The 12,996-nt window shown below is 47.3% G+C and overlaps 1 protein-coding gene across 1 annotated transcript in view; it reads left to right on the forward strand.

Moving 5' to 3' along the window:
* The window catches only part of LOC129387399 (uncharacterized), a 75,063-nt gene extending 65,699 nt beyond the window's left edge, over window positions 1-9,364 (forward strand). The window contains exon 4 of the mRNA XM_072286294.1: window positions 7,981-9,364. Within this exon, the coding sequence (XP_072142395.1) occupies window positions 7,981-8,227 (247 nt within the window). The 3' untranslated portion in view covers window positions 8,228-9,364. The remainder of the gene's footprint in view (window positions 1-7,980) is intronic.
* Window positions 9,365-12,996: the final 3,632 nt, after the last annotated feature.

A 12,996-nucleotide genomic window follows, 5' to 3' on the forward strand; every position in this document is an offset into this window, starting at 1 on the left:
ATCTGTAACACTTGCACTTAAAGCATGCAAGTAAAAGTTTCGCAACGGATTCCGTTTGAACTTTCCCGTATTTCAAGTAATTTCAAGTCCGTATCTCGTGCATTCGTTTTAGGAGTATGGCAAACAGTTCGACCAGCGGCAGTATCACACCCTGGAACGCTTCAATGAGCAACTTTCTACAATATCTCTAATGAAATTAGACAGAATAAGCATATATCGCTCGTCGCTTAGAACATTGCTTCGTAACTCGAATAAATGTATACACCGTGGCCTGCATAGTTCATCGGGGATACCGGGGGAAAACAAGTAAATGACGTGTATAATGTATAAAAATTAGAAGAAATCAAGTATTCAGTAACAGTTTTCAGAGCACATACGCAACCTACAGAGTTAAAAGTTTCTGTACACGTCATTAAAAAGTGGCCCTGATTTCTTCAAAATATGAAACATCTGCTGTTTTTGCTTCTGCCAGGAAAGAAGTACTAGTGTAGCTCTTATTTAAAAATAATCAGAAAATTAAATCGGCAAAATCACAAGTGACACATTCCACTAGAAAAAATTCAGGGGCCATGGGCCCTATAACGTAAAACTATTCTTGCAATGTGTTTTTATTCCAATCTCCTGACATCACATTTGCGTAACCGCCGACGCAAGCGTCGGGCGTTCACCCGCAGGGTTGTCTGAACAGACCAATCAAACGTTCTCCTTGTTCATAGGAGGTCGCTTTTGTTTGCTTGAAAAACGAATAACATTGCCTGCACTGAGCGGCTTGTCTTATCTAACTAGTTGACAACAGGAGAGGAGCACGTTCAAGGGAAGAGGGATTCGATAAGGCTCAGCCAGTGCACTGAAAATCGATAACTAGATGAAGAGGGTGGTGCGGGCGTCTGCGACTGGTCCGCTTTTCCTTACTTAGCTTGAGGTGGCTGGTCGAAAATCGCGGCGGCATGCAACGGAAGGTTAAGAATGCTGCTAAAACGGAACCTCAGCAAAGGAGAGTTGGCAGAGCGGGGTCGCAAACGTGCCGAAAGTGCTCGAAAACGTTACACGGCCACGCAAGACGTTTTATCGTGCGCAAGTAAACCCATGATCTACGGTATGTGCGAGTACCCAGTGCCTGAGCGATCGGCGGCAGTCATCTTTTATTCCTATCGGAACAGGGCAGCCTGTGGCTACTCAGAAAATTGTCTTGTTCGGCATAATAATGCATATTTAATGCAGACGCGTCATTTTGACGCGGTGAGTTTTCATGATTTTGTGACGTCGCGTGATAGGCAGGTGAAGTGGGTGCAGCCCAAAATCTTTTGACCAATAGCCGAGGGCTAATGGCGAAAAGGTGTCGAATCAGACATAAGTATTTTTCTTTTGTTCGGTCCAGTGATGAATAATTTGTGAGTACACGTCATATCAGATATGGAGCTATCGCTGTTTTCGTGACGTCACGCGGCAGACAGGCGAAGTGGGGGTGTTTCTAAAAAGCTTTTGACCAATCGCGGAGGGCTGATTGTAAAATTGGAATAGAAAAGTTTGTAATAGCTTTACGTTATAGCACCCCTGGCAGGTCAGTATTTATTGGTATTGAAATGGTTCTGCACGTTCGAACAAGGCCATTTTCACGAACTTATCTTCGATAAATCGTGATTACACAATGAAATTCGACAGTTAGACTTGTAAGAGATTTGGTTAGAATTTTGATGGTGATAAGATAATGTGATTGCAACGGTATGTAGGATATCTCTGGACGGAGATTCAATAGTTCCCGCATTTGATAATCCAGTGATTTTCATGCCATAAGGCAAACCAATCGTTGGGCGCGGCTGATCATAATACTTTATCCGGACCTTTCCCCTCGCCTGTAGGTTAAATATAGCAAGCTGATTATGTTTACAAGTACAGTGAGCTGGTCCCCCAAAAAAACTGGTCATGATGCAAGTAGCGCAAGCTATTATTTGTTAGGGCGAGAAGTGCCCAGCGCCAAGCCTACTTTGCAACGCGAGTGTGTATGGCTAATCCCGTGCGTTGTCCGCTACAGGGCGTTCCGTTGAGGCACAAAAGCCAGTCGTTGCGCAAGCATGGGATAGGTAGTAAAGGAAAGGATTGCTTACGCGGCCACTGTATTAAGAAAGATAAATGTAGCTTCAGCTGTAGTTTTGTTGGATTTACCCGCGTGTAGCCGAAAGGGCCGGCTTTCAATAGGGGTGGGGGCAAATGGCGTACTTTGCTCCCCCCCCCCGCCTTTTACAGTGGCGGGTGGGAGGGCACTTGCCACTCCGGTAAATACGCCTATGTCCGTGACGTTATGCTGCCTTGCCCGACTGCTTTAGAATCTAATCGGGACGCTCCCGAGCAAGCCGCGGTGATTTTGACGTCACCGCTTTCGTCAAGCCGGGCTTGACAGTCGAACTTTTGGTCCGAGAAGCATGACGACATAAAGCAGAGTACACAGGCGTGCTATCTAGGAGGGGCTGATTCGTCGCACGGCCACGATGTTACACCACTTGGGATTTATGTGGAACATCGCCGACGATGACGACGGAAATGCACCTGGAGTGTCTATATAATTGCTGTTGCAATAAAACAAGAACTTAACACGGAAGACGCCGGGGCAAGGTGCCTGTCGCATCGCCGTTGTGCAATGCGGGGAAGCGTACACGGTGTAGTGCTGTGACAAATGAGAATTGCGGACAGCTGATCTTGTACGCAGACTGCACCTGCGATGCTGCGTCATCCGCTTTATAAAAAACTCAAGTGCTCTCCCGAGGCCTCCGTCTGCCGGTATTCTTTCTCTTCGTGCGGGCTGAATGATATGGAAGCGATACATGTCTTATTGCGGTAAAGCTTTGGTCAACCATAATGGAACGCATTCAAACGTAGAAAAAAGGTTTTTGGACTTACAGCAGCTCCATTTTTGTTGAAATTTTGCACAAGTATGGCCTTTTAGAGCCTGAAATATTGGTTTTAACTGAAGACGCTGTTATTTGCCTAGTTCGTTGAGAGAGAGAGAGAGAGAGAAACAAGTTCATGTAGTCGCTTGCAGAACGGCACCATGACTAAATCGCACCGTGACGCCGGCCCTGACGTCTTCTCAGCGGGTGGTCTCTACTCAACTCCAGCGCGTGTTACTCCCGCGGTCGGTCGCCCTGAGGGGCAACGTTTCGTCGGTTTCGCTCGGCCTTTGTCTTTCAAGAGCCGCCGAGACCTGCTGGACGGCCCAGGTTTGGCTTTCGTGGTCGTAGCATTCCGCCGCAGCTGCGAGTCGCGGCGGAATCGTTGTACTTGTCGAAGCTTCATCGGGAAACTTGGTGCAATCCCATAGGATGTGCGTCAGGGTGGCCCTCTCCCGCTGGCACACGCGGCACACATATAATTTCGGGTATAGATGAATCATTAACACTGGGGTGGGTAAAGAACCAGTTTGCAATTGCCTGAACAGTACCGCCTCCGCTCGGCTCAGCCCCGGGTGCGGGGGTGGGAAAGTCTTTCGAGCCAGGCGGTGGAACTGTGTAAGTTCGTTGAACGTCGTCATGCGGTCCTTGGCACTACACCACGTTGGACGGTCGGTTGCAGCGGCGCGGTTGGTTAGCGCTCGCGCCTCTCGATGACGGTACCTACGAACGCCGCGCAGTCTCCCTGCTATTCTGCCGCATCCACGAACCTTGCGTGCTCGTCCTTGGCGTGAAAGTCGATGAGGGCCTTGGCCCTCGCCGCTCTTCTCTCCTTGTTATACTCCGGGTTCAGGTTTCTCGGGATGAGGTCCACCCGAATCCGGCGCCGGGTACCGTCCGGGACAGAAACGTCGCTACTCGCCGTTTTCGCTCCGGGCGTGAAGGCCAAGTATTGAAGTATGCGCCTGCCGGCTTCGGTCATAGAGAGCCGCTCCAGCTGGGCGGTCCGTTGCGCTTCCGCAATTTCCTCGAGGGTATTGTGTACCCCCAGGCTCAGGGCGTTCGTTGAGAAAAAAACTTCGAATTCGCCTTCGTCTGCACCTCTCTGATGCACTCCAGCGCAATTCATGCAAGTTAATTTCGAAAGCCAACGTATTCAAGACCTTATTTAGAATTTAAAACTTTCTGCGATAACTTGGCGGGGGCTCTATTCTCTACACGAATGGTGGCTGCACGGCCGCCATTATCCTCCACGCTTACTCTCGGCTTCGTTGTTGAGAGGTCGCGTGTTTAAAATTTGGGGTTGGAAGAAGAAGGTTTGCAAAATGCAATTTTGCGTTTTCATTTAGGCGACGAAACGTAACCTAGGGCGCTGAAACGTAAAACTATTACAAACTTTTCTATTCCAATTCTGCTATCAGCCCTTCACGATTGGTCAAAAACATTTTTCGACCACCCCCACTTCACCTGTCTGTCACGCGACGTCACGAAAACCGCGATACCTCTCCATCTGATATGATGTGTACACACTGATTATGCATGATTTGACAGAAAAAAGAAAAACAGTTATTTCTGATTCGACCCCTTTTCGCCATTAGCCCTCGGCTATTGGTAAAAAGTTTTCGGGCTGCACCCACTTCACCTGCCTGTCACGCGACGTCACAAAACCGCAAAAACTCACCGCGTCAAAGTGACGTGTACGCGATAAAGATGCATTAATATGCCGAAAACTGAATTTTCTTCTGAATAGCCACAGGCTGCCCCGTTCCGAAAGGAATAAAAGCTGGCTGCCGCCGATCGCTCATGCACTGGCTACTCGCACCTGCCGGAGAGCATGGCTTTATTTGCGTATAATAAAACTTCTTGCGTGGCCGTGTAACGTTTTCATGCACTTTCGAGAAGTTTACGACCTCATACTCTTCTTTTCTGAGGATCCGTTTTAGCGTCATTCTTAAGCTTCCGTTGCATGCCGCCGCGATTTTCGACCAGCCACCGCAAGCTAAGTAAGGGAAAGCGGACGAATCGTAGACGCCGGCACAACCCTCTTCATCCGGTTATCGATTTTCAGTGCACTAGCTCTGCCCCATCGAATCCCTCTCCACTTGAGCCTTCTCTTCGCCTCTTGTCAGCCAATTAGATAAGACAAGCCGCCCAGTGTAGGCGATGTTATTCGTTTTTCAAGCAAACAAAAGTGACCTCCTATGAACGAGCAGAGCGCTTGATTGGTCGGTTGAGACAACCGTGCGGGTGACCGCCTGGTGCTTGCGTCGGTGGTTACGCAAATTTGACGTCAGGAGATTGGAATAAAAACATATTGGAATAGTTTTACGTTATAGGGCCCCTGATGATGCAAATTTTTTTTATTAATACTTTTTTCTTGTTATTGCGGCTGTACTGTAGTTAGACCTTAAAAATAAAGAAACAAGAAAAAGTGAACGGTAGTGTGTAGAATCACATGCAATGTGTGCGCTATTTCGGGAATATGGTTTCGCACTCCAAGATAACCACCATGTCAACTTGCTGATTGGCTGAACAAATATCCCGTGAGAAGCGTCAAAGGAATGGTCGTTTCTTCAACGTTAATTTGACGTTGCATGACATTGGGCTCGGCTGTCATAGCACATATATTGCGCCATAATTTGTGATTTGACGAGAGGCGCGGATTATGCTAATGAGCGGCCATATGCAATGGCGGCCGAGTTGCATGTCCATCGTCGCATTTTGCATGTCGTTTGGGGCCATGAAAATCTTTTGTTCATAACATGTGCTCACAGCATTTGCGCGGCTCTCGGGTGGTGCTGGCATTTGTATTTTGGGCCATCATTTAAAAAAAAACTTGTTTAGATGATATTGGTTAATCAATACAAATATTCTGCTACTTCTTGCACATTTCTCGGCTGCGTTCGTATTGTAATCAAGATTAATGACTTCTCCCTTCATCAGGTTATGACAACGGGGGCTTTTTACCCTATAGAAAGAAATGTACGCATGACGGCGCCTTGAAGTTTCCTCACGCGGTGGGAGTAAGCATCGAAGTGAACGAGAGATGGCAACGCCGGCGCTTGCGCCGTGGAAGCAGATACCTGTGGCGCGCACAACTCTACCGATGATATTCGGCCACTCCTTAGCCAGCCCAGTCGGGCCAAAGCCACCTTTGGTCCCCCTTCGCGCTTCCATCAGAACACTCGGTGTCATATAGCGCCGCCGCTGCGAAACATGCGCGTGGTCTCCGAAACGCATCGCGTGCCGGTAAGTGCGAACACTGAAAAACGTGTCCTGAAGCAACCGGTCTCCTCTCTAGCACTTCTTTCTGGACACACTGCGCCATCTAGTAGCACTGCCGAGATGTACGCACGTTGCCTCCGAGATGAGAAGCGTGGCGTGACCGTGACTGCGAACGCTGAGAATTGATCTCATGCTTGAAGCCCACTCAGTGGCGCATAGGTAGTGACGCGAGTTGGCGAGAGGTTCATTAAAGAGCGGCGCATAACCAGTGTATTCATGGCGTACGGGACATGCTGGGTTCCACAAACAGTGTCCCCGACTTCATGAACACCATAATTTCTGGTGACGGGTCTTGGGTGTACGGTTACGACCCGGACACTAAATCCCAGTCGTCACAGTGGAAGCATTCCACGTCACCAAGACCAAAGAAGGCCCACCAAGTGCACAGCAACGTGAAGTGATGCTGACTGCTTTCTTTGACTCCCGCGGTGTGGTACACCACAAGTACGCACCACAGGGTCAAACAATCTCCAAAGAGTAGTACAGGAATGTCCTCTGTCGCCTACGTGTTGCTGTGCGGCGCAAGAGACCGTAGTTGGGGTCAACAGGAAATTGGCGCATCCATCACGACAATGCTCCTGCACATTCCTTGCACTTGATTCAGACTTTTAGAGCGAAAATCCAGACTCCTGCAGTTCAACAGGCTTTTTACATTCCTGATATGGCCCCTGCGACTTCTGGCTGTTTCCCAAAATCAAGAGGCCATTGAAAGGAGCGCGATTTCAGACAAGAGAGGACATTATGCCTGCAACGACAGCTGAGCTAAACTCCATTCCGAAAGTGGCCTTCTAGGAATACTTCCAACAATGGCAGCACCGCTGGCAGAAGTGTGTGGAGTCTCAAGGGGACTACTTTCAGGGTGATTAGATTTCCAACGCTCCAGTTATGCCAGTTTTTTTTCTTTGGCCAAAGCTCCGATACTTTTCTAACAGACCTCGTATTTTCCGATTGGACGTACGTTTTCCGATATTGCGTACGTCGGAACGTGTTCCACGATTGTGTGAAAGGGATGAGACGACCACAATGTCCACCTGGCGTCACCGGTTGATACTAGCTATTTCGGGCTGTTGCGATTGCCGTGTATTTTCTATCGATGTTGCACACTATTTATTTAGCGGCTTAAACGAGATTTTCCTGTGGAATCACCGGTAACGTCCTAAGAGCCACGTGGTCGCAAGCCTAAATAGACGTACGCGTCTTCACTGATGTAAAGCATGGGTAATAATTACAAACCAACTATAAACACAAACTGACTGTGGCGTGTACCAGTAAAAGCGTGGTCACTGCTAGAGCTGAGTACGATGGCATGGTATGTGAACAAGGTGAGGCTACAAAAGTGCAGGCAGTATTTCCAGCTCATTCTCCAACTACGATTGAAGGAAGGGCCTCTCACCTTCATAGTAACTGTATGCAACATTCGTAGCCCACCGACGAGTCTACAATGGCGTACTCCGGACTTCGAGTAACTGTAGCACTTCTTTAACCGTGCAAAGGTGTGGAAGCCCTGTTATCTGTTTCGCTAAACGTAAATGGAGATGAACACTTGGTAAACGCATTCCTAGGAAGCTCCCAGCAGATTGTAATTTCTGTAGTGATTACTGTCTCTCGTGAATACTTGTTCTATAATGGAAATTCAGTACGTCAGCCTGGCAGTCCTTGCACATCACGTAGGAAGCAAAAGAATGCTTTGGTCTAGTGCTTACATCGATCCATGCTAATGGAGTTTAGAATTTCCCTTGTACTATGTTATAAATAGCCATGTGACATCCTTCTACGCGAGCGTTCAGTGATGATACATCTTTTAACGCAGGTTCCGTCATCGCCGTTTGCTGATGGCCATCGCGGAAGGTGGACTGGCTGTGCCTCACCGGGTGAGGTCGCTGCCGCTGAATACCGACGCAGCCGAGGGAACTGAACAATTTTCTTTTTACTTCCAAGTCTACTTCTTCGGCTGTATGGTGTCAGTAGTTATTTTAGCTGGAGAGATCTTTTCGCAGTCTCATCGCGGAAAAAGGCTCTGTAGGAAACTAAACAGAGTTATGTTGCGAAGCAACTGAAACGAGCAAAAAGGCGAAGATATCAACGAGACTAACATAAGGTGAGCTTCATTGCGCAGCTGCAAGGGTAAAAGGTAACATTAGAACGAATTATATAACGTGTCGGTAACGTTGAAGAAAAGACTGCTGCATCAGCAGTAATGCCTTGTATCAGCAGGTTAAATTTGCTTAACAAACATCCACGATTAAGCATTGTTCATTACCATAGAGCAAGTGTAGCGCATATTCCTTACGTATCGTTGAAATAGCTTCTGAATCTGTTTATGAATTTATTGTCGGCTTTCTCGCAACGCCCTCTGTTCTATCAGTCTGCGACAACGTCAGGCATGTCTATTGTTCAATGTCGTTACGCTTTCCGGCCACGTCGCTCCCACATCGAGGCCGCAAGCGCGTATCTTGCCGCGATTTGTGCTTTTCATTACTCTGAACTGCGCAAGAAGAGTGTCGAGATCCGATGCATCTACATCTACGCATTTATCTTCAGCGATCGTTGGGAATCGCAAACAATATTCTGTGTTATACGCCACCAAGTGTGTTATTTTAGGGAACCTGTGTGCTCGTTCTATTTACTTCAGCACTTTAGTGCTTGGAATGTACCAGACACTAGTACCTTGGTGAGGGTAAGGGGTTGCAAGGATGCCCTCGCCCTCATACACTGGGGTAGCGGAGGTGCGGATCGTTGTCGGAAAATCAGTGAGCGAGGGTGACGATGGCCGGCGGGCATGAAATGAGGCTAAATGGAGAAGCTGTGAAACGAGCCGCTACGGCTGTTTAAATCATGTGCTGCTCGGCGAGCGCTTTGCACCTCATCACAAGCAGCATACGCGGTTGCAAGTGTGGTCTGTCTTGTGCGCTTATTTACACAAGATCGTATCGTATCGTACAAAAGCACGGGTGCGACCAATCAACACGGCTTGCGTGCGATGTAGGTGCAGTGCTTATGAGTTGTTTTACAGGATCACGCCCGTTGTGCTGTAAATGTACGCTTCTAAGCAACGCAAATTCAATAAAGGCGGCTACGAAATTATGCGGATTTCACAAGTACGCAGTACAATAAATATTTTATGGAACGAAATGCCAACTACTACCATTGGTTGAGGACTGCACCCACGCCCAGGGCTCGTCGAAGGACCCTGCGGTTTCCCTGTATTTTAATAAATGTTATCTCTCTCTCTCGCTCGCTTACGAAGTCAGTCATTTCACAAGACAACGAATGCTCCTTAGAGACTACGTGCGTTGTACAGTACAGTGCAGGTACGTTGAGCAGGACGGGTAGCAAGTTATGCCTCTTTGTAGGTTGTGTCATGCATGCGTCGCAAAGGAGAGGAAGGAGGGAAAGGCGGTGCAAGGACATCAGCTTATTTATTGACTCCTCCCTTTCTGTCCCTGCCAAGCGCAAGTCGTTGAGTTCGTTATTTGTTTGTTAACGTTGTAGAACTTCTCCAACATGTATCTAATTTCTCCAACACTTCTCTCATGACCTGTACAAAGGGACATATCATTTGGTAGTAGTAAATGTCGGCCTCTGTTGATGCACGTTTAAGAAAAAAATATGTCGTGAAAAATTTTTAGTCTTGGTATTTGGCAGTGCTACAAAAATGTTCACCTATTCCACAGTATGTTTGCCCGCTGTGTCTGCACTCGGGGTGTGCACAATGGGGCGAGATAACTTGTCTTTGTCGTTTTAAAGCCCTTGCACACTTGCTTACATCACAATTCGTTTCACAATTTCTCGGCCTTCGCGATCTTTCTTTTTGTGTGTGAGCAGCTTATGACGTTGCAAAAAATATGTACTGCAGAAAACAACGCAGCGCTACTATTTTTATGGTAGAGATATGTCCTGTCACTTGATGCAGCGTTGAAATGAGATAATACAAATTTGACGATATACTGAGGGCTGCTTAAGCGCAACACTTAAAACTACGCGACGAGGAACATTGTCATCCTATCGCAGGCTGTAATCTTCAAGGTTGTTCCTTATCGCTTGATCAGCGTGGTATATTCCCGTATCAGGATAGGCAACAGTTTGCGCTAATTGAAACGTTCTATTCTACCTTTTCTGCTGTGTCAACTTCAGCTAAACTACGCCTTGGGATGATGAGTATCACGAAGACTTAGAAAGCTTTAATAATTCGTCCGATTCTCATGTACTCTCCGTCCTACATAAAACAGCTATGCAAAATTGCTAAGAAGCTTCCAATTGCCGGGGAATATCTAAACAGCTCGTCCACAGAGTTTTTCTGTGAGCTCGGTGAATATTTCGGTCTTTCTGCTGATTCAATCATGTGTTCAGAAAACAAGCCGCTGTTTAGGTTCCAACAACGACTCCTCCATCCGCCATTTTTCTCGAATATACAGAATCATGTCTAATTGTATATTAAGCACTTAATGCATATGGTGTCTATTTATCGGTAGGTTATTTCAATCCAGTTCCATGGCGCGCTGTTGGCCGACTTTAAAGCTGTCCTCTGACAGTTCGTGAGTGTCAGAGCCGTACATATCGACGCCCCGACAAATCGGTTTCGCAAATGTGATTCGTTTGATAGTTTCCACATCTCGCCTTTCTGTAACGAGTCGAGACTGGACGGAAGGCTTCCGAAAGAGAATAGCTACAAAGAAGTTACGTGGAGTTTCAGCCTACCCAAGGTACTCGAGAAAAACAACGCCACACAAAAAAAGTGCACGAAGAGATGAGCTTAATAGATGAATACAGCACGCTCAACGACACACTGAAGGCTAAGAAAGGCCGCTTATGGAGCGACTTACATTACAGGCGTGTGGACAAGGTCATTCTTCCTGTAGGAGGCAGCATATTATATATGGAGTACGTGCGCGTGCGCCCACTATTCGCCGGTGTGGGCGCACGCCTCAGCAGCCGAGCATGCGCTGTTCAATTTGCCTTCGTCCATTCGTGGCCTCAGCTTGCCTACTCCCTGCTCTCTTTGGTGGTAGGCGTGATATGCGTAACCCTTCTTTCGATCATTCGCCGCCACCTACAGTTCGGCAGATGACGCCAGTTTCGCGTCTCTAACCTTCTCTTATTTGTAGACTGCGACCTTCTAGGGAGAAGCCGTCCATGTTCTGTCACAACCTCCCTCATGTACACTAGCCTCACTATTGTATTCTGGGCACTTTCCATGCTGTTCCTCGGTATTTTTATCCAAGGCAGTATCCAGCCATGAACTGGAAAGAATTTCTTGTAAGCACCAGACTTACGTGTGGTATCGGTGTCTCACCTGCGATCGAATTGATATTCGGTGGGTTTGATCGTTGGCGTGGCTGTAGTAGCAATATAGTTATGTAGGAGGGGGGGGGGGGCTGCGATAGGGCACACAAAGAGACAGACCGCGTTAAGTGCACTATAATAATTTCCAGCGAAAAAAGGAAACACAAGGAAAGGAAGCAAGTGGACAGAAAGACGCTGGACACATCGGCCATTTTCGACGGGCACCGGCAAAGAGGTGTCAGCTGCATCCCTCTAGAATCTTGTTCCGTGCGACATCTGAGCCATGCACCAAGTTTCGGCCATGCACTTCTGTAATCCTCTGAGGTATGTAACTACCACTGTAGAAGAGTTGGGGCGTCCGTTATTGATTAGGCGCTCAATAGGGGTGGATATGTTTCACGCTGAAATATATAAAATATTGCTGAGTTATGCAGCATCAATAACAAAGCAAAATTTAGATGTAGAATCTATGCATGTAACTGGCGTAATGTTACTGCGGGCATCCTGTTCGATGTACCGTATATATTGACTAAGGGACACGCTCATGTAAGGGCCACACCCCCAACTTGGCATACAAAAAATTGCGAAAGGTTGTTGAAGCAAAGAATTCGAAAACTGAAGAAAAGCATCGAAGCTCGTGTGCCCGGATCGATGGGTGAATGGACACTGTGGGCGTCCCCTTCAATACGGGGCAGTGGGTTGCGCCACCACGGTTTTTCTTATTTGCACAATGACTTGCCTACCTTATTTTTTAAAAAAAAGGCAGAAAATCCAAGCACCGAGCTTTCTCAATCGTTTAGATGGGATTGAGAACGCGTGGCATGCGGGATTTTTTGGACACCGTTGTGAAAACCTTTGACGTCATAATCGCATCTAACTCCATCGATGGCACTGAGGAACGACTGTATCCAAGTGTGCGCTACTGAACCGAATATGAGCAGCGGTGAAAGCGACAATAGTAATAACTAGAGACGAGCCTCAGCTGTTTGTCAGCTCGCGTGAAAAAAACAAATATGCGTTATGAAAGCAAGAGCGTTTGCACTTCTTGCGCAATGAAATGAGTATTATACACGGCCAGAAAATTTTGAACGCAATGGTAGCGCTATGTATGTCTCTTCTATGTTAGCCCCTTGTTTTGTACGCATTAGTATTTGACGATCACGAAAACAAACTAGCCCGAATTTGAGCCCACCCCCGTATAAGAGCCAAACCTTGCCGAGATTGCGAAAAGAACTGCGCATCTTACACTAGTACATACGGTATATGTAAAAGCACTGATGTGATGATTGATTTGTTTCTCTAAGACTAACTCGCACTCTCCTAAGAGAAAGAGAGAGACGCAAAATACATCTGAAAGGCGGGAACGTTAACGAGAAGAAAAAATTTAGTTTGCTGTTCTATGGAGCGTTCTAAAGAAAAGGGCAGGGGGGAAAGCTCGCGTCATGGCACCCGGAAAGGGGTCCCTGAACTAATTTCGGCTTTTAAGAACAGAGCTCCCCCATCATTACTGATATGGAGGGACGAATTTTACAACCGAACGTCA

Source organism: Dermacentor andersoni, chromosome 2 (genome assembly GCF_023375885.2).
Source record: "Dermacentor andersoni chromosome 2, qqDerAnde1_hic_scaffold, whole genome shotgun sequence".
Classification (NCBI taxonomy): domain Eukaryota; kingdom Metazoa; phylum Arthropoda; class Arachnida; order Ixodida; family Ixodidae; genus Dermacentor; species Dermacentor andersoni.